Source organism: Lagenorhynchus albirostris, chromosome 3, assembly GCF_949774975.1.
Source record: "Lagenorhynchus albirostris chromosome 3, mLagAlb1.1, whole genome shotgun sequence".
Taxonomy (NCBI): Eukaryota; Metazoa; Chordata; class Mammalia; order Artiodactyla; family Delphinidae; genus Lagenorhynchus; species Lagenorhynchus albirostris.
In genome coordinates this window covers 2,698,182-2,723,235 of record NC_083097.1, presented here as the reverse complement: position 1 = coordinate 2,723,235, position 25,054 = coordinate 2,698,182, and the positions used below count along the sequence as shown (strand labels likewise).

General features: G+C 56.2%; 1 protein-coding gene across 1 annotated transcript; it reads right to left on the bottom strand.

Annotated features, from left to right (window-relative positions):
- Positions 1-7,824: 7,824 nt before the first annotated feature.
- Positions 7,825-12,771, bottom strand: IRX1 (iroquois homeobox 1). The gene is made up of 4 exons (XM_060145977.1): positions 12,496-12,771; positions 8,630-9,653; positions 8,204-8,276; positions 7,825-7,910 (listed from the first exon to the last, which is right to left on the bottom strand). The coding sequence occupies exons 1-4, from the start codon at positions 12,769-12,771 to the stop codon at positions 7,853-7,855; spliced, it is 1,431 nt and encodes a 476-aa protein (XP_060001960.1). The 3' UTR covers positions 7,825-7,852.
- Between the last annotated feature and the right edge of the window lie 12,283 nt (positions 12,772-25,054).

The following is a 25,054-nucleotide window of genomic DNA, read 5'->3' as shown; positions in this document are numbered from 1 at the left end:
GAGCGGCCCAGGCTCTCCCTGGCACCATTGTAACAGCGTCAAACCATGGACCTCAAACAGGGGCCCTGGTGTCAGGCTCGGGGCAGGGGATCAGCCACTCCATTAGGGCTTATGTTATTGTAAGATCTTTCAGCCAGAAACCAGCTGACATTCCAGCCACATGTCTGCCCAGAGATGGTTCCACTTAGGAGCAATGCATACATCCATTCATATATAATCAAAAAAAAAAAAAAAAAAAAACTGTGAAAGAGAACAGGAAGGGAAACAATCTTACTAGAAACTTGAACTTTCCCTGCACATCTTCCCCTGAAACCCCATGTTTTCAATTATGCCATACTGAATCTATATTGATGCTAATATGTTTGCATTGCTGGCTTTCATTTTATTTTTTTTACAACTCACCACAGGACAGCAAAGGCAAAAATATACCATTCTGATCAACAGGACACATCTGCGGTGAATCCGCACAGAAGCAATTAATTTCCTGGTGGTATTTTTACACTGGGGGCCTGATGCAGGCCCCCATTATACAAACAAAAACTCCAGACAGCTCCTGCTGCCTGATAAAAAATAAATCAGATTGCAGAGGGCTGTTTGGCCCAGGACTGCTACAGGCTATGACTTGTAATGAGGCATCCCGACACTAATTATGAAGCTTATTAAAGACAATTGTCCAACTTGTTCTAAGTGTAACCTATAATCATACTAAAGAAGGCAGACCCCCAGAAGCAGCGGCCGGCCGCCCCCTCGCTCTGCAGAGTGGACTGAGCAGCATAGCCGGGGTTCGGATCGAATCACGGAAGCGGTAGGACTGTGTCTGGCAAATTGGTCAGGATAAATGTGTTGGAAGGGCAGGTGAAAATCACAACTGCTCAGCGGTAATTCACCCATCAGTGCCCCCCTGCCCTCAAACACCTGCCAGGGAAGGGTCCAGAGACCCTCCAAAGCAAACATCACCAGCACAGAATTTTACTATTACTTACTCTGAATCTTCTCTAAGGTTGCAAAAGCAATATTTCAATGTACTCTTTCAGGAGGGAAAGGGAGAAAAAAAAAGATTAATAAAGATGTTAGGAGGATGAACTGCTGTGAGATTTGGTTAATTATTCCCCACAGGACTGCCCCAGCAATCTGCTGACATTTAGCCCCGACCTTGCAAATCCTCAGTAAATATTAATATATCAACTCAAACAGGGACCGTGGTTTTCTTGGTTCACGGAGCTCGGAGAGATTTGCCACAGTGGGGAAAAATAATGTGCAGAACTGAGGAGACGCGCTGCTTTGATTCCACCTTCTGCTGCGCACATGAGCTGGGAACATCAACAAAATGGCAATGCTGTTCCTTTGCCACAGCCGTAGAGCGACACTTCAGATGCCTTTGCTTCCCTTTGTACAGCCTGCTGGAATAATCCCAAACCACAGTGGCAAGAGATTAGAAAGGAGGGAGAGGAGACTCGGGTAGAGGAGAAATCGCAGTTGATTATCTGCAAGACTGGAAATTTTAGTAACGTGGAGGCCCGCCCTCTACCCCATCCACTTCCCCAGAACCGTGGGCCCCGGACAAGGGCAGGGGAACGCACCCCTCCCAGGCTCTGGGACTCAGCCTCCCCCTCCCCCACTGCCGCCTGCTGCTCTCCTGGATCCAGGTCCACACAATCCCAGAAGCATATATCCGAGCATGGAAATGGCTGGTTTTGACTGAGGGTTTGCCAAAGGAGAGGGAAAAAAAAAAAAAAAATGGTGGTTGCTTTTTAAATTTTGCCCTACCTGTGCTAGCGGTGGTGGTATTTTTGGAGGTTTTCTTTTCCATGCCTCAAATTCAGATAGCTGTTATTGACACATCCTCTCATAAATATTTCGAAATTCCTAATGGTTGGATGTTTGCTGAGGGCCCAGGAGGCCTTCAAAGTTCCTGGGTGTAAGAAAGGGACTTCCTGGGCCACATTTGGCTATCAGATGTACTGTGCCGCAGAGCTAATGCGTGATTAATTTTATTCATAAAAATGTTAATCACTTCATTGTGAGATCTTTTTAACATTCACTGCAGCCAGCACCTTTTTAATTTCTCTTTCCCACCGTCTCGCAGATGTATTTAATATTTTCAGACATTGCCGCAGCTACCCGAGGACCCGGCAATTAACCATACGTTTAAAATTCAGTAACAAGCAAAGCTACAGCAGCTACAAACAAGCAAACGGGAAAAGACACAGGGAGGAAAGACTGCAAGTGGCCAGCCCGCATGGTTCCCTCTGTCTGCAGTCGCCCCCTGACCTTCCCCGCCCTCCGGGCCTCCCTCCCCGGAGTGCCTGAGCTCCGACCCCGCGGAGGAACCCGGACAGCATCTTCCCCGCTCGAAAGGGCAGTTTCAAGTAGAAGGAATTAAGAAACAAATGTCCTTCGGTTTCAAGGATGTAAACCGCCTCGGCGTTATTGCCACCACTGCGCTCTGCCCCCGAGCCCCGGGATCCCGCGGACTGCGGACAGACAATGGGGACGGTGGGGCGGGAGTAGGTGGGTGCGCCGGCCCCCTGGTGCAGCCGGGCCATTGTGTCCCCGCATTCCGCCAGTGCTCAGTCCGCTGGGTAAATGGATTAAGGGATCAGAGACACCCGCGGCGTCTGCAGAAACCGAACAGCGGCCCGCAGGAAGAGCTGCACTTGCGCCCAACCCGGGCCGGCGGGCATGCTGGAGGGGGCGGGTAGGGCGTCCCGCAGGCCTGAGCACCCCGAGGGCCCTCCCAGAGCCCTCCCAGAGCCCCCACTGTGCTGCCCGCTCCCCTGCTGGGCTCAGGGCCACCGCCTTCTCTGACCTCCCACTGAAGACAGTTCCAGAATTTCCGACCACCCCAGGGGCCTCCCCAACCTGTGCTACCCGGGTGACTTGCATGGGCCCTGGGCCTTCTCCTCCACTGAAAACAAATGATAAGAAAGAAATGTTAAGGCTGCGTGATACAAAGATGAATGGATATATTGATAGTATCTATTGACACGTTTTCCTCCACCTAAAGGAAACTTTTCTTTTCATCTGAAAAGAAATTAAATATTTTCATAAGCCTTTAAAAGCACTGTGGCCCCAGGCCCTGTGGTCCCTGTGCCACCGGGTCCCCTCTGTCCCCCCTGTGCTGCCCCAAGGGGGCCCATTTTCAGATGTCTGTACTGGGAGGGAGGGGTATGCATCCAGCTGCAGTAGCTGGGGCACAAAGGCAGCCAGCAGGCCCCGTGGGATGACCTTCTGAGGCCTCTCAGCTCGGAGCTATAATTAGGGCCACTGGCTCAGAGGGGCGCTGGGGCAGACCTGCAGGCTCTCTGTCCCCAGCAGAGCTGAGAGGGGACGGCTGCGGAGCTTCTTACTTGGAGAGACCAGTCACCCCATGCCCCTGGGTGGACAGGCGCAGCCCAGGAAACCTTTCCTGGGGGCCCTGCTCCCTTCAGGCCAGTTCAGAGGACCCCTTGAGGCGGCTGGGCACTGTCACTACTCCTAGAGTGCACCCCTCTACCTCCTTGTTCTACCTCCTGGCCCACCCAACCCTGGATTCACCACCCCAGGGCCAACCCTCCCCCGCTGACCCCCCCCACCTGGAGCTGCATCCTCCAGTTGAGGCCAGAGAGATGAGACAGGAAGCTCCCCAGGGCCAGGCGAGTCGAGGGACCACAAGGCACAGGGCGCGTGCTCGGTGTCAGGTCCCCAAAGCTTCCTCTCTCCGGGCGCTGGGAGGAGGCCTGAGTCATGCCCCAGTGCTGGGCCCTGCGATGCGGCCCGGGCAGTCCAGGTGGGGAGCAGAGACCGCCGGAGGCTGGGCAGGCTTCCCAAGCCCCTACAGCCTGTGTACCCCAAACCTGTGCCAAGCCACCCCCCACCAGCAACCCCCTCTGGCCTTAGCTTCCTTCCCTCCTTTCTGACCTCCAACTTGAATGCCCCAGGGGCAAAATCCCATTCCCATGTCACACTTCCCGCACCACGTTCAGGACAGTGCTCTGGGCTCCAATGTCGCCATAAACCCGGGCAGCCAGCCGGCAGCCTCCGCCCCAGCCTGAACCTGCCTCGGCCACCAGGCAACCCCGGGCCTGCCGGCACCGTCAGGAAATCCCAGGGCTGCAGGGCCAGAAAGAGGCCTCGGCTCGGGAGACGGGTTCGGGCAGAGGGGCCAGGGCCCTGCCAGGGCCTCCACTACAGGGAAGAGGACCAGCGCCCAGACTGGGGCATCACCGCCATGGGTGTGCGCCCACCCTGACCTCTCCCTCTCCTCTCCCCCTCCCTCCCTCTTCTCCGGCTTCCTAGCTCCCCGGCAGTCCCATCTACAAGGACGACTGAAACTTTATAGGACATGATTCATCGGGTGGCAGCCCTTCGGAGTCACAGCGAGTATTACATTAATCAGTGTCAGGCCACTAAAACCGAGATATGAATATGAATTCTCCATATTGCAGGCGAGATAAATGTGCTGGTGATTATAATTGATCGGGGGAGGGAGGGAAGGAGGGTGGGAGCAGTGAGGTTTCAGAGACCAGCGTGTCACCGATTGGGATGGGGCCTGCACCCACCCCCCAAGTCCTCAGACCAGCAATGTCTGAGGGGAGATGCTGGTCTAGAAGAACCACACCTGGATCATCTCCCCGTCACCTCTGCCGGCCTGAGCTGGAGCAGAGAGGTCTCCAAATCCGGTTTCCTCTTTACCCTCTCCCCAAAAATAAGACCTAATAAAGACAGAAGTCTGCTGTCCCGGACACGGGGTACCCTTTCTATGGGAACCTGGTCCCTGAGGAGGAGGGAGGCCAAGTTGCCAGCATTAATCCAGTGGACATCCCTCACCCTTACCCATTTTCAGGTTTAGTCTCCTCCTTACAGGGCTACTGCCACCCTCTGAAATTGTGCTGGGTATCGGTAGGGGAAGGTGGGAGAGAGCACCTCTGTTCACACAGAAAGTACCAGAAGAACTTCCACTTTGGCTTTAAAGAGAAGGGGGTTTCTATGTGCACTCCCAGATACTTCAGGTGCTGAAACACTGGGCTCATCAGGACCTCCCCGTGGGGTATCGCACACCCCTAGGCGCGCACACCCTTAGGTGGCCGCAGTGGTTGGGAAAGATATAAACAAACAGCACACAAAGGACACAAATGCTTTTCAATGCTCAATTAAAAATTCATGTCTAGCTCTTCAATGGAGGAAAATTATTCTGAGGCTGGCAATCTGATTTCTTTGCAGTGAAGCTTTGGTCCCCAGGAGGGGGGCACGGACCCTTCACGACTTCTAGTCCACAGGGTTCTGAGGCCTCAGACCCCCCCTGGTGGCTCAGCCACCTGGGCGGCAGCATCCAGGGGTCCCAAATGTATTGGATAGAAAGAAAGAATGGAAATATGGGTTGAAAGCAGAAACACCTGCATGGACCATCCTATTTGATTCTGGGGTTTAGGAGTAAAGACAGTGGAACTGGGCCGGGGGCAGAGGACTCCATAGCCCACCTGAATCCCACCTGCTGCTTCCGGCAGTAGCTCAGAAGGGGTTTCCCCGCACGTTTTGGCCGCCAGAACAGCTTGTCTGTGGGCCAAGAACGCACTTCCTCATCGGAGGAGCAGAGCACTGCTCCTCGAAGACCTGGCAGCACGCACTCTCCCAGGAGCACAGGAGGCGTCGGGTCCCAGAGGTCAGGGCGGGACCCAAGGTTCTGTTCCAGAGCTCTGCAATGGGGCGCGGAGGGCCGCACTGTCCCCTGCAGTCCTAGCATCGAGGACAGGCCAGAAGCTCCTCTCTGAATCGGCAAGGGACCCTGGGGACAACGTGAACACCCGGCGTGGAGCCTGGTTCTAGCCCTTCTCCCCAAACGCCAGCAGCCTACACAGTAGGCCCAGCAACACACACTCCCGATTTCAAACAAGCGGGTGGCACGCTAGAACACAGAGGAAGCCCCTCCAACATAATTCGAGGCTCGCGTCCACAGCACCCCCAAAGCCAAGGACCCCCAGATTTGGGGCCCTACCCCAGGAGCGAGATTGACGCCTCCACCAGGGCCCTATTCCTCTTGCGGCCCATAGAGGGCGCCTCGAGCACGTCCGTTCGGACTGGAAGCGGCTCCACCGCGGCCGCCGCCCGCCAGCCGGCCCTCGGCTCGGCTCCGCGGCCCGGCTCTCCAGCGGCTCCACGCTCCGCACCCGCGCGCCCCGACGTGCCGTCGGGCCACGCTTGCCGCGGCCGCCCCTTCGCACTTCCTCCCGCCTCTGGGGCGGCAAGCGGGGACCTTTTCCTCTAGACCGATGGCGGCGGGGGGAGGCGCTGGAGAAGGACGCGGGCGCGGGGGGCGGCGGTCCGGTGGGTGGCGCCCGCTGGTTCTGGGCACGAGCGCCCCTTTCCTCGCCGCAGAGGAGCCAGGGGCAGCCGGCCGCGCCCGGCTTTCTCCTCCCGCAGCCGCGTCCCTCGCCGCCGCGAGCGGCCCCGGGACAGCGGGTCCCGAGGGTCTCGAGGGCGAATCTGGGGCTCGGCTCGGGGTGGGGGAGGTCCTGTCCGACCCCGGGGACTCGGCCTCCTCCCCACTGGGCCGGGTACCTCCGCAGCCCCCATCCTCACTGGCAGTTTTACAAAGCCTGCTTTCGCGGTGTTCACCAATTCAAGGGTCCTGCACCCTCTGGAAGTGCAGGCTGTTCATCCAGCTCCGCACGCCCCACGGCCCTCAGTCCTGACCAGTGCGGTTCCCGAGGCTCCGGGCCGGCTCCTTCTGCATTGTTTCCTACCATCACTCCAGCTACCTCCCAGCCCAGCGGCCATTTGGGCGTTACTGGCTCCTCGGCTCGCTCGCTGGGTGCGCCCAGTGCAGGGCGCATGAGTTTAAAGGGGCGTCCCTGGGAGACCGAAGCCCGCTCCCCTCTTTGTCACCCCCACACACTACTGCAGCCCCGTCGCTCACACGCCCAGAGAACCACAGAGCTGCATCCCTCGCAGGAGAGTTAAAAGAAAAAAAAATCTAATTTCTCCATGAGTGATTTAGCCAAATAACTAAAAAACACACTGAAAGCAAAATTTCATACTCCATTATGTCCTCATTCTACCTATGAAACGCCCCGACGCCACGACGCACCGCTGAGACAACTGGTTATAAACTGATTTCAAATACGAAGTCCTCCTTTGGGGAGAGGATCGGAAATTCTTTTCACTTTTCCCCCATCGTTGCCCACTTCAAAAAATCGTTTTATAAACTGCCTAAAATCAAACTCATTTATATCTTGAGAAGGGCGTGTCCAGATAAATGTGTAAGAGTTGGAAAGAACTGAACTGCCAACAAGGATTGCCCTGGTGACATTAACAAACACAACACGGATCAGGAGACTGAGAAGCACCCGCCTTTGGGGTGGAAACTCCCCCGGAGCTTCTTTCCCCAGCCACAGGCACTAGAGCCCTGCCACGATGCCAGGATTCCTGATTCCAGGATTGAGGACGCCCCCAGCGACACCCAGCCACACACAGCAGCAGGAGTAGTGGCCATCATTTCATTTAGTTTATTAGACAAAAATATATGATTTAGACAGGTTCGCTGACGCGCTATTTACAATCTGAAATCACTCTATATACAGAAGGCAAAAAAAAAAAAAAAGAAAGACAGAAGCACATGGGGGCATTTACCGAACTGATAATGCCCGGAGCACGGTGACGGCCCCCCGGGGCGGCGGGCAGAGGCCGGGCTGCCTGGACGCGAGCTCGGGCCGGACGAGCCCCTTTCTGCAGAAAGCGATGGATGGGAGTCCTTGACTTCGTTGCCAGATTTGCCCTTTACACCAGTTTGAAATATTTGTCTTGATTCCTCCCTCACCCCCTCCCTCCCGAACTTCTCCCCCCTCCCCCCGCAAAAGTAAAAGAAGCCCCTGGATCAGGCTGATGGGAGGGCTGCTAGGATCCTCGGCGTCCCCTCCTGCGGGGCCAGCGAGCTGCAGGGGAAACACAGCAAGACAAGAAGAACACAGCGCTGTCAGTGGATGGAAGCTGGGACCCAGCATGGCCGGTGCTGCCAGCCAAGCGCCTGGGGGGCGGCGTGACCTGCCCCCGCGAGGCTCCCGGCTCGGGAGAAACCGGGGCGGACTACGCTGGCCCGGGCGCCCGGCTGGTGGACAGCGCCCCATCCACGCTAACTACGCGACCCCTCTGCCGCCTGCCACTGCTCAGCCTCCGGCCCCCGAATCCCCCTCGCCCCTACCCAGAGGTAAACACCAACGGCACTCACTTGTCGCGCACGGGCTGGAAGGGCGACTTTAACGGCTGTGCCGGCGAGTCCGGCCTGGGGATGAGGTCTCTCTCTGCGAGGGAGGGGAAGAGGCAGAGCGTTAGGGCCCAGAGACAGTGGGGGGAAGGGGTGCCGCAGAGGGGCACAGGCCTCCTCCCCCCCCACCCCTCCCCGTTCCTGGGAAGTGTCTCCAGGGAAACCTCCCTGCCTCCCCCGGGACAGGCCAGCGGGTAGAGCTCAGCTTTCTCGGGAGAGCCGGAGGGCCGTGGCCTCGCTCCTTGAATTCAGGCAGGGATTACTGCTCAACCCCGAGCTCAGCGGTCACCGCCTCTCACCCTCCGGGGCCAGAGCTCCCCTCCATCCCCAGCATCGCCCGGGCTCCGGATTACTGGCCTGGGGCAGGGCGGACGTCCCGGGGCGCTGTACCTGGGAGCGAGGGGCTGCTGCGGGACGAGGCCTTGTCGCCGTGGAGCACCCCCGCGGCCACGGTGACGGGTGGCTGCGGCGGCGGCGGCGGCGCGGACAGGTGCGGGCCGTGGGGCGCGCCAACGCCCAGGAAGGAGCGCACGTTGAGCAGCGAGCCCTGCGTGAGGAACGCGCCGTTGGTCCAGTTGGAGAACTTGCCGATGTGGCAGGTGTACAGTCCGTGGCTGGGCAGGAAGGCCGGGTGTTGCAGCGGCGCGCCCGCGGGGGGCCCGTGCGCGCCCGCATGGCCGGCGGGAGGCGGCGAGGCCTTGGGCGCGCCGTCGGGGCTGGTGGCCGTCTCGGCCAGCGACCAGATCTTGGGCTTGCTGTGCGGCGCGCCCTGCAGGCCGCCCGCCGCGGCGCCCGGACTCAGCAGGCGCGTGCTGCCAGGCTCCGGGACCTCCTTGGCCAGGCCCAGGGGGGAGTCTTGGGGCTTGAACGTGTCGGCGGCCGCCAGCGGCGAGCCCTGGTCCCGGGCGAGGGCGGCAGGCGCGGCGGGCGCGCGCGGCGCCTCGGCTTTGTCCTCGTCATCCTCGTTGCTCTGGTCGCCGTCGTGCTCGTCGATCTTGTCGATGTCGATGCTCTCCAGGTCGATCTCCTCGTCGTCCTCGGCCTTCTCAGGGTCCCCCTCGGTATCGCTTCCGAAGAGAGTGCCGTCCTCCTGGTCCTTGCTGCGCGCGCCCCACGTCACCTTGTTCTCCTTCTTGAGGCGCCGGCGCGCGTTGGCGAACCAGGTGGAGACCTGCGTGAGGGTCATCTTGGTGATGATGGCCAGCATGATCTTCTCGCCCTTGGTGGGGTAGGGGTTCTTGCGGTGCTCGTTGAGCCAGGCCTTGAGGGTGCTCGTGCTCTCGCGCGTGGCGTTCTTGGGCCGCCCAGGATCCCCGTACTGGAACTGCCCGTAGGGGTAATAGGCCGGCGCCGTGTGGGCGGCGAAGGTGGCGGGGTGCACCCCGGGGTTGTCCTTGAGCTCATACTGTGAACCCTGCAGCCACAAGGCCCAGCGAGAGAGTAGAGAGAAAGCAGGGGTAAGAGAGAGAGAGAGAGAGAGAGAGAGAGAGATGAGTCCCCCAAACTGGGAAAGTGGGAGGCAGACGCTCCCGCCGGCTCCAGAATGGGAAGCCTAGTCCTAATGCACCACCCGGGTTGGAAGAGGGGGTCAGACCAGAGGCTGCCTCCAGAAACTGCCCTTCCACCCATCATGGAGGTATTTTTGTCACTCAAGAAAAGTTGCAGAATCCTAGAATCTCTAGGAGACCACAGCGGGAGCCGCAGCCCCTAGGATTTCCCTAGGCCGCCCGCAGGGCCCCCAGCCCCACCTCCCAAAACAACTCCAGAAGCCCGGGTGTCCAAGTTTATCTCACACTCGCTAGAGGGGAAAACCTTTTAACCAGGCTGATAAAACAGTTTCTCCAAACGTAGAGAACCAAGAGCCCAGGCCCCCTCCCTTTGACCCTGAGGGGGTCAAACAAAATAAACCATCCTGAGTTTTCTGTGAGTCCAAATCCACCAGCAATTTAAAATGAAAGCACACTCCTTTTAGCTCCCAAATTAACCTGCATAGAATGGCTCGCCCGCCCCGCACTTAAAGGTCTACAGTGGGTGACAGGTAATTTAAAATTTTAATCCCGGCCATCACCAACAACAATAACAAAAACACCATTTGTTTTTTTTAAATACAAAAAGAGGGTTTATCCGGTAAAACATTAACGGGAGGGCCCTGAGCACCAACCGCGCAGAGCAGAACTGTTTCCTAGGCCTCTGCTCCGAGACTTTATCTCTCAAGTTTGACTTTGATCAGGAGCAAGTAAGCACAGACTGTTTGCAAGGCATTTAGAGGCCGTGATTTATTTGCAATCAATATTCTTTTTATCATCGGTAGTAAAACACAGCAAGTCAAATTATCCCATCAGGTTTTTTGGTAAATAACATTTTATCTTTCTAACAACCTCATTAGGCCTCATTATTACCATAAATTGCCCAGACAGACATTCACTCACAATTTTATCTTTTGGACTTCCAAATCCCCAACCGTAAAGGCTTGGAAACCTAGACCTAGAATTTGGGTTTGGATTTAGGCTTCCTTTCCAGGAAGCATCAAGAGACCAGGAGGAAACACATGCACACGTATATCTACCTTTGGGGGCGGGATGGTTGGATTTCTATATAGTTTCCCCTCCGTAAAAGAGAAAAAAAAAAAAACAAGCATCTCCCTTCCCAACCTCACTACAATGGGAGCAGATCCTCACCACAGAGGCCCCCCTCCCCTACAAACGCACGCGGGTTTCCCAGTTGGCACACATCTGTATTCAAAATTTCTGTAAAAAAATTATAATCCTCCATGTAAAAATTGTCGAGTTGTTGTGTTAGCAGAGAGGGGAACCGGGACTCTGGAGAAAGTTGCAAAAAGCAGAAGATTTCTTTGACTAATTAGTTCGGTGGTCGAGGCCCAGAGACAAGGTTTCTCCGGCCAGATTTCGTTTTTGCCTAATCTTTGCAAAATGTACTTTGCACTTTTCTAATTATTTTCGTTGTAACTGTAAGGAAGACATTTCGGCCTCGTCTCTGCTGGGAATTCTTTTTGAAAGGATACCTTGTAAATCTCTCAACGCTTCCCCCTGCATCCCAGCCGCCAGAACAAAATGGGAGCTGATCTTTTTTGATAGCAACCGATCTGAAAGGCAGCTGGGGCCGCTTTCAGAGAAATAGGCTTTCTTTTCAAAACTACAAGAAAAGTTACAGGAAAACACACCGGCCGCTTTGCTCCTTTACTATTGTCGGGTATGTATTTCCTGCCTCTTCTTCGCGGAGTGGGGAGACGTGGCGGGGGTGTATGGGTGGGCGGGGGGGGGTCCTCGCAAATTGCGTGACCCCGCGGGCAGCAGTGCAGGAGGGGTCTGCCTCCCCGACCCGCGCGCCCGGCGAGCCATTCCCAGCAGCCCGAAGTTTAAGGCAGACTTTGCAGTCAGACCTAGGAAAATGGACCCTTTAGATCAACGGCCCCGCGGAGCATGAAATTTGCAGCCCCCGACTCCTCCATGTGACACCCACTGGGGCAGGAGCCTAAGAGGACAGCATTTATTTTAAGCCCAGGGACACCGCTCTCTTCAATCCTCCATTATGCAACACAGGAAGAAAAGTGCTTTTCTTTCGGTGCAAATGAAATGAAAACTTTGGCAACTTACGAAAGTCAAAGCAAACACCATTTCAGACGCCAACAATCCTTTCGCCTTCATTTTTTGTTTAATTTCAAATTTGCGCTCAAGCCTCTAAGAGACCCCTCGGCCTGTCGGATCTCCATTGTTAGGTTTATTTTGACCGCCTCTACTACGCTTTAAAAGGTTCAGATACAACTGCAAGAGCCCTGCCAAAGAGGGAGAAAATCGAGTCTCCCTGGCTCAGCCCAAACGCTGAAATATGGTCGCGCCAGCGGGGCCCGCGGGCCGGGAAGGGGCGTCCGGGTAAACCGGGCCGAGCCGCCCCGCCGCCACCGAGCCAGTGGCGCCGGGCGAGATTGGCCCCGACCTCCAGCGCCGGCCGCGCGCCCCGGGCCTGCTCCCGCGGCCTGCCGACTCCCAGCAAGACCCCCTGCGCAGCCCGAGCCTCCCACCTCCCGGCTTCCCGGGGCGCGTGGCGGGGCCGCTCCCGGCCGGCCTCTTCGAGCGCCCGCGGCCAACACCTCCTCGGCCCCGCCGGCAGGGCCGATCCGGCGCCCGCTCTCGCCTCCCGCGCCCCGAGCTGCCCCGGGACCCGGGACCCGGGACCCGGGACCCGGGACCCGGGACCCGGGCCGCGTGCTGGGCGCCGAGCAGGCCAGGCTCACTCACCATCTGCGAGAAGAGGCTGAGGTCCGCGGCGTAGGGCAGGAAGGCGCTGTAGTTGGGCGCGCCCGCGTACGGGCCGGCCGCCGCGTACATGCCCAGCACCGAGGTGACGGCGGCCGCGCCCGCGCCCGCGCCCAGCTCCGCCGCCCCGGGCCGGCCCGACGAGGCGGCGGCGGCCGCCGCGGCAGCCGCGGCCAGCACTCCCGGGCGCTCGCCGCCGTAGGCGCCGGGCCCCGCGGGGCTCAGGTACTGCGGGTAGCCCAGCTGCGGGAAGGACATGTCCGCGGACTCGGTGGCGGCGGCGGTGGCGGCGGCGGGCAAGTATTAAAGGGTGGAGGGGAGGGGGGGAAGCGCAGGGGGCGGGGGAGGCGCGGTTTGGGGAGCGGGCCGCCGGCCGGGCGCGCTCGGGCCGGCCCGGAGGCGGGGGCCGGTGGCTGCTCCTCGGCCGGGTGCTCGCTGGCGCCCGGCTCCCGCCTGCGCCCGGATCCGCGATCGCGCGCCGACTGCGGCGGCCGCCCTCCGCTCGGCGGCGGGGCTTTCAGACACAATTTGAAGTTGATGCTTTGATTGGCATCCCCTTGAGCGCTGGCCCCGCCCCCGGCTCCCCTCCTGCCCCCTCCCTGCCTCCCGCCCGCCCTCGCCGGCTGCTCCCGCCCCTCCCGGCGAGCACGTGGTGCCCAGCGCCGGCCGGGCCACCTCCTCCCGCGGTGGCCGCGCGAGCGGCCGGGCAACGGGTGCGGGCCCGAAGGCCGCGGGCTCCTTCCCCGCCGGCCCCCGGGGCTGTCTGACAACCTGTCGACGCCGCTTTACAGCTGTCGGACACCGCAGCTGGCCGTTTCGCAGCCGAGGTGTGTCCTGCTTGCTCACAAAAAACACCTCGGCGCCTGCTTTTCCACCGTTCGGGCGGCGGGGAAGGGGCGGGCGGGAGCGCGATGACAGCCGGCGGGGAGCGGCCTCTCCTCCGAGGTCCATGCTGCCTTTGGCTCCCCGGGTCATCTTTGGCGGAAGTGCCACGAAACCGGCGTGGAGCGACACACCGACGCGGGCGTGGCGTCCCCGTGGCCCCCACTAGGTATTAACAGGTCATCAGGCAGGGGCTAGGCTGGCCTCGCTGCACTTGGAGAAGCGGGAAGCGTCCGATCCCTGCAGGCTTTTCCAATTGTGAAAACTTTGAGAAAGGGCAACCCCAGCTGGGAAGCCACTAGCTTGGGGGAAGCAGATGGTCGGTTCTTGGGGGTGAGGGGAAAGGACTATTTTTCTTTGCGGAGGAAGGACCACTGCGGCCGGGAGGGAAGCAATCCGCCCCCACCCCGGTGATGGGAGAGGCCAGCCTGGCCTGGACCCCCTCGTTTGTCCACTAGGTGAGCAACGGCAGGAAGTAAACTTGTGTGGAGCGCGCCGGCCCGAGGCGGCGCCGCGACCAGGCCGGGGACCCGGCTTCCCTCTCCTCCCCCCGCCAGAAGAGCGGCGAGCGACCCGGCGGGGCAGAGCGCGCGCTGGGAGGTGGCTCCGGATTGCCTGGGGTCCCGTGGGACTGGGGCACAGACGCCGAGGGCAAGGTCCTCCTCGCCTCCCTGTGTCCTGGACCTCTCGGGCAGGCCGCTTCTGCGCTGCGCTCAGTGGCTTGGTCCTGGAGGCCAGGGGGGGAGCGCACCCAGGGTACCTGCCTGGCCCCCCGGGGCCGCTTTGCGCTCCATCTCCTAAGCTGAAGCCGGCGCCAGGCGTGTACTCCCTGCTGTTGCGTTCGGGCACGCGGAACCCGGCGGGAATTTCATCCAGGGACCTGGGTGGCGGCCTCGTTTGGGGGCCGTTTGGGGCAACAGAACTGAGGCCATGCCCCCAGAATGCTGTGATGCTGGTGACCTGGGCCACCTGTACCCTGGACCCCGACCCGATCACCATCCTCTAGTTCCCTATTCCAGCGGCCCCAACCTACCTGGTCCAAGGACTCCCCGAGCATCAGGAAAGATCCCGTTTCCCCCATCTGGGGCCCTGAGGACAGTCACAGAGCCACCACCTATAATTAGCGACAATAACGCCCATAATAGTAATTACTAATTACCAGCTGTGTAATCAGGCTTCATTTTCTGTGTTCAGAGTCAGGTTTTCTTCCTGTTCATAACGTCCTCCCTCTTCTCCAACCCCTACCCCCACCCCACTCACCAGTCCCTGCTCATGCCAGAAACCCCGTGCAACTGCCTGGGCTCCTTTCCTGCTCTGACAGCTTCTGGGGGGCCGCAGGTGGTCAGTCCTGCTCTGGGAAGCCCCTAACCACAGCTTCCTCCTGCTGCCCAGCCCACCACCCTGCACTGCCCAGCTCCCTCTCCCCCAACTCCCTCTCCCCAAAACAAACCGACTGGCCATCCCCACTGCTGTCCTGTTTAGCAAACTCCAGTGTCACATTTCACGGTGACAGGTAAATACAGGTGAGATAAGCCCTCTTGTGTGACTTGGAGAACCAGGTGGAATGTAAGCCCAGAGAAAATACTCAGTGTCAAGATTCAGCCACAGGGATGAATCACCTGCCCACCTCCTACCTGCAACAGCCCACCTTGACTCCCATCACACTGTAGCCCTCACAACCTGGGGGGAGATGGAGGGAGACAGGGCAGCAGCCTTTGTCCTGACCCTCAACCAGCCCAGTAGTGCCACCCGCTGTGCCTGGTCTGTGCCACCTCCTTTCTGGTCATGAAGTGATTGTACGTTCCTGAAGGCACCTGGGAGGTGAGTGGGAATGGCACACCAGAAATGGTGCCTGAGGATAAGGAGGTGATGGGGGAACTAGTACCAGAAAGGCCTGTGGCTTTGCCCCCAGGGAGCCCTGGAGAGGTGCCTGTGGCCTTTCTCTTTCCCTGAGGGGTCAGGTGCTGGGATCCTAATGGAGCCTGGCAACCACCGCTCCCCATCACTTCCCTGCTTTCTCCTTGGCCCTTTACCCCAAAACTTGCACGTGGAAAACTAGGAAGCAACGTCAACAAAAATTAAAATTAAAATTAAAGAAGAAATCTGCTTCCCATCGTGGAGGGGGGAGGGGAAGAGAAGGATCTAGAGACCTGCTGGCTCGACGTCTTCCCACCAGCCCTCTACTCATTTTTATCATCAAGCGGTCCAGGGGGGCCCAGGAAGGCCCGGGGTGCCTGAGCCAAGACAGCAGGCCCTGTGCCCGGACCTCGGGCTGACTTAAATACCGCCTAATGGATCCAGAACTTTCCCCAAAGAGGCCGGCCCAGTGCACCACCCAGTGACGTCCAGGGCTGCCACTCTGGTGGCCCAAAAGGCGCGGGGTCAAGAGACGGACCAGCCTGGTCCTGCGCCCGGACCCGCGGGCACCGGAGGGGTATGCAGGCTGCGGGGCTTCGGCCGCCCCGCTGTCGAAAACCGACAGCCTGGGGCCCTGCTGCTCAGGACGGGTGACTGGGGAGAGACCCGCTTCTCAGATCTTCAACCACCGTCCCCGCCTCGCAAGGGGTTGCTCAGGCAGGCCGGGCCACTGGTCTGGAAGCCTCGCCGACCAGAGCATCCCCCGACCCTGTCGCCACCGGTCTTCACTGAGCCGGAGGCAGGGCCTGGGAACGGTGCAAAGCCAGACCTAGGGGTCGCTGCGCGGCCGAAGTGGAGCTCCGCCCGGGCGGTGTCCTGGCTTGGGTCTGGGAGCCCTGTGCTCAGTAAGGACCCCCACTCAGGGACCCGCGGCAGTTGGCCCCATCGCAGGCGCGACCCCGCGGAGCTCAGCAGGGGCAGTTGCCGGGACCCTTTGGCTGGAAGGCCCGGACCCTCTGCGCGCCGCAGCTGGGACGTGGGCCTCTGGGTGCACTCGTGTGTGTGTGTGTGTGTGTGTGTGTGTGTGTGCACGGCGCTTGTGTGCAGAATAGGCTCCGGAGGGAGGTGACTCTGGTCGGGGGCGAGAGAGGGCCCGGGGATGTGTACCGGGCGGGGCGGGGGGGCGGGGGACGGAGGTACTGATGCACGGTGCGCGTTTGAGCCAACTCGATGGAAAGTTTACTCGCTCCTTTTCATTATTGGGGGTGGGCGGTGCTAGTTTTCTAATAGGAGGGAATCGTTATCACCAATCCGAAAAATACCGTGTCCTTTTTCTTTCCCCAGCCCCTCGATAAAAGTTCATCCAGCTCTCTTCCCTCCCCCTGCCCCCACATATTTACATAAGGATAAGATTAAACCAACCAAACGGCATCCTCATTTACAATTTCATTTCTTCTGAAATAATTCTCCACCGATTTTGAAGCGTTGCTGACCTAGGTCTCTGAAAAAGAGGAGGAAGCTCGTGGGGAAACAGCCCACTCCCTGGAGCCATCACAGACCTGCCTTTGGCGCCGAGAACCGGGCGACGCAGATCCGACTCGGGGATGCAGCCGTCGTCGTCTTGACCTCATCGCCTGCCTTTCAAAATGGCCATTATTTACTTTGCAGATGCCAGGGCTACAGCGCTGGGCCGCAGCTCGGTGGCAGGGCGGGGCGGCCTGACCCTGGTCCGCGCCTCGCGACTACGGCCCGTCCACCCGCCCCGAAGCTCGCACCCTGATTTTTGAGACTTGTTAAACACTCATTTAAGACTTAGTTTCTCCAGCGAGATCCAGCCAGAAAGCCACCCCGCTTGGCGACAGCGAAGCGAGTGTCAAACAGTCCCGGGCAGCTGAGACCCTCTCCGGAGCTCCCAGCTGTAACCCGGGCGCCCATGGGCGCCAGGCCAGGAGGTGGGTCGGGCCGGCGACTGTGATGCCGCGGCCCTCTCGACCCCGATCCCTGTGTGCCGGGCCTGCCCGCTCCTGCCGCTGCACGCTCAGATCCACGCGGGGGCCCGACCGGGGACACCCCTGGTGCCTCCTGGCCAAGAGTAGCACCCAGCTAAAGTCCTGAGCGCGCGGGACTGCGGAGACCCCGCGGCGAGACGTGCGCGCCTGGGCAGAAGTAGCCCAGGGGGGCCCGCGGAGGAGACGCCAGGAAAACCAGGGGAGCAAAACGCCCAGAGGCAAAGGACGCGGGACGGTGACATGCTCAGGGCAGTGCCCCGCACGGTCTGCCATGCAGAACGAGTGTCTGGATGTACTGGGGGCTTGGCTCCCTGGAGCGCGGCGGGCGGGAGGGCGAAGCGTGGTCCGGCGCCCGGAGCCTCCCCAACCGGCCTGCGTTTCCCAGGGTAGACAAATGGGCCACAGTGGCCCGACCTGGAGTGTCGCGACGTCGCCGTCCCCGAGTGTCGGAGGAAGTGAATTACATGCGTGCGCACACACGTAAATATTTTATAAACCTCCCCTTAATTAACCAGATTGTTCCCGTTAGGCCTCCAATATGAGCCACGGCAGTGGTGTGCGGGTTTGCAGGGTTTATAATTTGATGTCACCAGACGGTTGCGCGGGGGCAGAGGTGCGATCGCCGTACCAGCTGCACTTGTATTTATTTGTTTTTCTCCTGTGTTCCTGTAGGGCGCCATTATGCAGTTTTTAATTAGTTTGTGTTTGTAGTTCACCCGTCCCAAATCAATGCCATCCCGGAGCACGGCGATGTAAATTCTCGCAGTACAGGTGTAGCTGCCTGCTCGGGAACACGGGGAAGCGCGTGTCTGACAAATGAAAGCCGGGCGGCCGCGCAGCCGACTGTCAGCTCTCGGCAGCCGAGAGGCGCAGATCAAAGCCATAGGGGACTTCTGCGCCCCCGGAGCGCCTCGGTGGCGGCGGCTCCTAATGCCATTAGAGGGAGGCGGGCCGAGCACGGCGTGGGGGACAAAGTGACTTTTCATTTTGCTTAAGTCCTGGGTTTCCTGGGCCGGCGCTGGCCCCCGGCGCGCCCTGGGCGTGGGGCCTAGGTGGCGCGGGGGACCCTGCGTTAGGCTCGCGCCCCGGACGCCCGGCTGTGCGCGCGTGCACGTAACTAGCGTAGGAGGTAGGTCGCTGCGACTTCCTGTGGGGTTCCGCAGCCTTTCAACACAGAACCCAGAGCTAACAGCCCGAAAACCTCGGGAATCCCCAGGCAGGAGAACCTCACCTCCACCCCCAGGTCCTGGTAGTTTCTCTTCTTGAAATGACCTCTGTGCAGTGCGAGTACATCTATTCTTCCAGCCACCAGGGAATTCTTCTAAAGCTTTTTTTTTTTTTTTTTTCCGGTCGGGAATAAGAGATTGCTCATCTTTAACTAGACCACATAGAAATTATGATTCAACAGCAGTGTGCATTTAATTAGAGTAATCTCACTTGAATTTAATTACCTAGTGAATTATTTGTTTAAAGGTAGAACGTCTTGTTTGCCAAGTGCAGTGCAGACCTCTGATAAGAACTTGCGTTATAAGGACATTACAGTTTAAAAGCAGTCATGTATTAAGGCTTATATTTTAACTCTTTGAGTGTGTAACCGTTACTGTACCACTCAAACACCAACTACCATCATCGCGGGAAGGATGTGGGGAGGGCAGAGGCGTCCTATTAGCCAAGCAGAGGTTCTTTTCTCTCATGTGCACATGTCCCCTTTGAAATTAATATCCTCCAACGTTTCCTCATACAAGTCTATTTTTAAACTTATTTCATTTTTCTTTCAGACGCGTTTTTTTGTTGTTGTTGTTCCCTAGTGCCAGATGATAGGTGCCTATTAGAAGACTCATTTTAAGATTAGTATTTGCAGTGAAGTGGTGCATCCTTCAGGAAAACTCCAGCCCAGTTCCTCTGGGCTCCTGAGGCATCCACACTAGCTTCAGGAAGGCTTTCTGGGGTCATCGAAGTTTAGAGGAAGGGAAGCTACGGTGGCCCAGACTATCATCTCATTAATGCCTAATTCCGAAATGATGGAAGGATTTCATTCTCTCTTGTTTTGCAAAAGCAAGAGCAAATAATTCCAAGCCATGCCATCCTTTCTGATGGGCTCTGAAGTTGACTTGTCTCTGTCTATAACTGTAGCACTGGTTGCAGCTCATACAAAGTTTATGACTGGGGTCGCTGGGGAGGAGTGTGACCTGTTGGAAATCTAACAGGATGGCTGTTTTCTGTGGTCAAGTTACTGCAGCATCAGACGGCTTCGTTGCCTCCTCTACCCTGTGTGATGGACAGAATTTTCTGTCCCTGTGTTGTGGAATTTCAGCAGAGAAATGTATATATGGGATGGGGGGTGGGGGTGGCCCAGAGAGTGTTTCACCCTCTCACTAAAGAGAGAATAGGAAAGAAGAACAAATCAAATACACTTGGTTGGATTCCACTGTTATTTTCATCAATGGCTCATTCATCAAATATTTACTTTAATTGCAGGTTTGGGCAGTATTCTCACATAAATATTAAATATTAATAATATAGTGTTCAACTAAGTAGGAATGGGCTTAAGAGAAAAATACAACATTTTGATAAAAATTATTAATTTGGTTTTTTTTTGGAGTCCCTAATTTTTATCATAGCTATGCATTTTAAAAGTGATGCTTTGACAACCAGTAGTGGTTAAATTATAATATAAACTTAATCATATTAAATTATGGTTACAGTAGCATCTTTCTTCCTAAGAAACAGATCTACATGAATACCTATTTTCAACTTAGTTATAAATTTACTTCACATATTCTTCCAAATAACAACTGACAATAACAACAAGAAAGGAAATGAGATAATAGCTTAGGGATGATAATACCTTTCTTAGGTCTGAGTAAATCCAAAGATGATTTTCTAGTAAAACCCTCAAAGAAAATGGTATGTGAAGGATAGAAGAAGGGAAATACTAAATGGCATATTTATGTTGGGCTCTTCTAAAAATGTTTGAAATTTAGACCAAATAGTATTCTATCTCCCATGTGTCCCTCTCAGCCCTTAATCACTTATATTGTTAAAGATAAAACCTACCTACAAGAAATACCTTTTTAAAATACCAATTGATAAATACAGGCCCACATAACATCCTAGGTAGAAAGTTTCATCTTTCATGCATAATGTGTGGACTGGAAGTCACTGGCTGATAGGTTAAAATCTGTTCATTTAAGGAGCATCCGATCAACAAAAATGCCCCACAGAGGACTCTTTGGGAGTTCAGGAGACAGTTTCTCGAAGTTCTGAAGATATGCAGAGTCCACCAGCATCTTCCAGGACCATTCTCATAGAAGAACAAAACTGAGGGTATGAAACGGGTCTAAGGGGAGAAACCTAAAATATCCCTAGACCAAGGGGTCCCTCATCTGCTTTTGCGCAGATGTCACCTCACACTATAAGGTCACCCAGGGCTGTCTCCAGAGCTGCTCCAGAGTTCAGGGTGTTTGGCCGGAGCTCTGCCAACTCCATCACTCCTTTGCCCGTGCAAGAAAAACTGCACAGAGAAGCCTCAGGCCTCTCGACTTTGCATCATCTCTGGGGGTGTTGAGTGAGTATGGATGGAAGGTGGGAATGATGTGCAGAGAGACAGAAGAAGTGGAGGAGGGAAGGTTCTCTTCTCCCAGATACACTTCCAGAGGATCCTGTGACCCAAAGAACATGACACGCCCATGACCAAGGAGGAGGCCACTCTGGGCAAAGCCCCAGGTCAGGACACTTCCTTTCTCTAACCTCTGCACGCATGCCCTTCCCAAGCTCCTGGTCTCAGTGGCCCTCCTAATGCTCTCCTGCTGAGGAAGGTTGCCAAAATGTACTGTCTATGCCACCTACTCCAGTCTCCGGGGCTCCCTCCACCCTCCAGTGGAAACACACATGGCCTGTGGTCCACCCTCCTGGGAATAAGCTCAGTGACTGGCAGGCTCATCATAGCTCCTGATTAGATCGAGGAGGGCTGTCAATGGACAGAGGTAGGTGACCTTAACCTCTTGTACAGGGGATATGACATTTTAATAGAGGACCATCCATGCATTGACCCAAAGGTCCTAAGAGAGATCCACACTCTGGATGGAGGACTGTGGGGGGAAGGGTGGCCCTTCCCAATCACTCTTTGAAGAAAAGAAGGATTAACACCCTCTTGGCCAATGATTGCTGCTTCTCAGATGCAGCTGATGGCAGAACCAAGTTTGAAAGAGACCTTCAGAATCCTGCCATCTGTCTTAGGCTGCTCCGGCTGCCATGACATAATACCACAGCCTGGGTGGTTTCAAAAAGGGAAATGTATTTTCTCACAGTTCTGGAGGCTGAAAGTCCAAGATCAAGGTGTCGGCGTGTTCGGTTTCTCCCTCCCTGGCTTGTAGACAGCTTCCTTTCTGTGTCCTCACGTGGCCTTTTCTCTGTGCCTGGGTATTCCTGGTGTCCTCTGTGTGTCCAGATTTTTCTCTTTAAGGATAACAGTCAGACTGGATTAGGCCCACTCAGATGAGCTCATTTTAACAGAAACACATCTTTAAAGCCCCATTTCCAAATACAGTCACATTCTGAGGTGCTAGGGGTTAGGCATCTTAGGGGGACACAATTCAGCCCAGAACACTACCCATGGCCACCTGTCCCTGCCGCAACTCCAAACAGCAGCAGGGGTTATTAGCTGAAGTTGCATCCATTTCTGACGCTGCAATACATCCTTCAGTTTGGGGGCAGAAAAATCTTAAAGAAGCTCCAGAGTTTTCCCTTCTTCAATTTTGTAGACAACAAGGGCGTCTCCATTAAAACCCAAAGTGTGTAATGTTCAGGAGGGTATTATATTCCCTGTATGAACACTTTCAGGTGTTGGTTATTATCAGAGGTTGAAATCTCCCACCCAGTTTGTTTCAAGTCTAAAAGGACTTTCCAGTTTACATGGTTCGTAAACTCTCTGGACAACGGCCTTAGTTGTGAAGCAAGTGTGTTCCGAGCCCCTTGTGACTTCTGCTTTGTCCCCACTCCTCCCAGGCCGTTGCAAGCTTAGGGGGCTGGCTTTGTCCCAGGAGGCTCTCCAGAGCCCTGCACCCTCCCTATAATTTATTGCAGGAAAATTTCAAATGTGTCCGTGAAACTTTGTTTCCCAGATTTCACTAAAGAGGAAAAGACTACAGTAGCTAAGCCCCTGACTCGAATTAGCCTGGGTCCCAAGGTCGAGGGTTAGTGTATGGACATACGTCTGTGATGGAGAAAGAATTTCCAGAAAAATGGAAAATTTGAGCCCTATTCTGTCTTTCATCAGCAGCTGCGCCTCCCTGCCAGGAGATGCATTATCAGCGTGGCGGTGAGGTGGTGGGAAAGCATCAGTGATCATTTTACAAGCTGAAGACCATGTGACATTATCTCTAGGGTTGAGTTAAGTGGTTTGTCTAAGGTCACTTAGACAGTGTGTAATAAATCCAGGATTAGAAACTTGGCACCCAGTTCAGCAGTGTGACGGGGACAGACAGACTTGTTGATCTCAGGATGTGACCCCCTTCCTGCCCTCTCCTCCCAAGCCCTGTGGGAGCCCCTGCTGCCTGTGCTCCTGGGTCCAGCTGATCCTGCCTCAGGACCACCAGCAAGCAGCTGTTAGGAGCTCCTGACTCCTCCCTCCCTCCATCCCTTCCTTCCTTTTTACCCCTTCTTCCATTGTTCCCTTAGCAGCAGACATTTGTGGAGGAACCACTTCAAGAAATGGACAGTGTCACGTACTGTGGAGGACGCTGAGATACAGGAGACAGCTGTCTGAATACCTAAGCGTCTAAGGTCGGTTAGACAGTTTGGTGAGACACATGCAAACACCTAATTATTCCACGAGGCAGAAATAAGTGCAAAGAGGGATATGCTAGTTTTAACTTTAGGCTCTCAGCTTCGAATTCCCTCCTACCTTTGGCTCTGTGATACTGAGCCCCACAAACCCCATTTCTGAAGCGCAGGGTTTTTTCCATTAGACTCTGCCCAAAGGGGATGCTTGCAGGGGTGTGAAGTGGGGCAGAGCGCTGTTGGACGGAAGGAGCTTGTCCCGGATCACATCCTGTGACTCTCAGCATCCTCCCTGGTACACTTCACCCCGGGAGCGCCAGTCCCTGCCTGTAGCAGCAGCTGAGTCCCGTTTTCAGGTTTGCAGCCTCACAGGGTCAGCACATCGTGTTTCCTCGAGAGCCAGAGCCAGAGCCAGCGAGCAGCGTCTCTGCCCCAGAGGTCCGGGGTCCAGGTCTGTGGGGCCCCTTTAACTTTACTGTTTCTATCTCCTGGCCCTGGGGCAGCAGCTGCTTCCCACATCTGCCTCTGAGGCGCCCTGTTTTCTTTTTGCCTTTTCAATAAACTGGTTGGAACATTCTTGATACCGAGTTTGCTAGGGCGACCTTAACAAAGTGTCCAGACTGGGGTGCTTAATCAACAGAAATGTGTTCTCTCACTGTCTGGAGATTCCAAGTCCAAGACTGAGGGGTCAGCAGGGCTGGCTCCTGCTGAGGTTGTGAGGGAGAACATGCCCCCGGCCTCTCTCCTACCTTCTGGAGGTTTCTGCTCATTTTTGGGGTTCCGTGGCTCGCAGATGCATCACCCTAATTTCTTCCTTCATCTTCACAGAGCTTCTCCCTGTGTGCACGCCGGGTCCAAATGCCCCCTTTTCACAAGGACACCAATCATATTGGATTAGGGTCCAACCTACTCTGATGTGACCTCATTTCAGCCGATTTCAGCTGCAAGGACCCTATTTCTAAATAAGGTCACATTCTGAGGCAATAGGGGTTAGGAATTCGGCATATGAATCTTGGGGGGGACACAATTCAACTCATAACAATACCTAATTAAGAATTTGTCATATTAACTTTCCTCTGTCCAAATAACCGGGAAGTTTCTCCCCACTGCACTAGACCTGGACTGATGCCAGGGACCCAGACTTTAGGAATCAAAGGAGGTAGCGATCCGTTCTATCAACGAGGAGAGGAGGCAGCGACCTGCCCCTTGAACCAGGCGTTGAAAGGCGACCTGGCTTGGGAAGGGTAAAGCGTTTGAGCAGAGGGTGTTCCCAGTGTGCATGACAGGTGTCAGAAGCCGTGAGCACGCCGGCCAGGCTGCAGCTGGCGTCGTCAGGGATGCAGTGGAAGTCGGGCCGCATCAGAGTGGGTTTCACGAGCGCGTGATGAGTTTGGACTGTATTCTGGGCCATGAGGATATGTGGCAGGTATCTGAGGAACAGCAGGACACCCTTAGACGTGTTGGAGGAAATCAAGAGGCTGTGTAGGGCTGGGAACATCTCAGCCAAGGTGGCTGCCTGTCTGGGTACCCTGGGAGACGAAGTGTGAGCCAGGTCCATGCCCCCAGTGCCCAGGACCCCTGTGTCCCTCCTTGCTCCTCCTGAGTGCTCCTGTGGGTAGATGAGGAGGGGGTCCCTGGGGGTCCGCTCAGGAGGACCTGGGGCAGGTGAGAGGCAGCTGACATGGGAAGGCTCTGCGGCCCTTCTCCTCGCCCTTTGGGCAAAACAGCTCCATTTCCTCATTTTATGTCTTGAATTTCCAGGTAAGGTTTTATCCGAACAAAGGGTTTTGTGCCGTAACATGAACGTGAAAAATCGTTGAAGCGCACGATTGTTAGGATTCTGATTCTCTTATCTTCACGTGATCTGAAGATGCAGAAACCTCCAACTGCTTGTGAAACCTGGCATATTTGCACACCTCCTTGCTGGTCAGATGCGGTGGGTTTTCTCTACAGGTCCGGAATGTACAGTCATATCTTTTATGACAGGATGTTGAAGAACTTGATTGATTCTT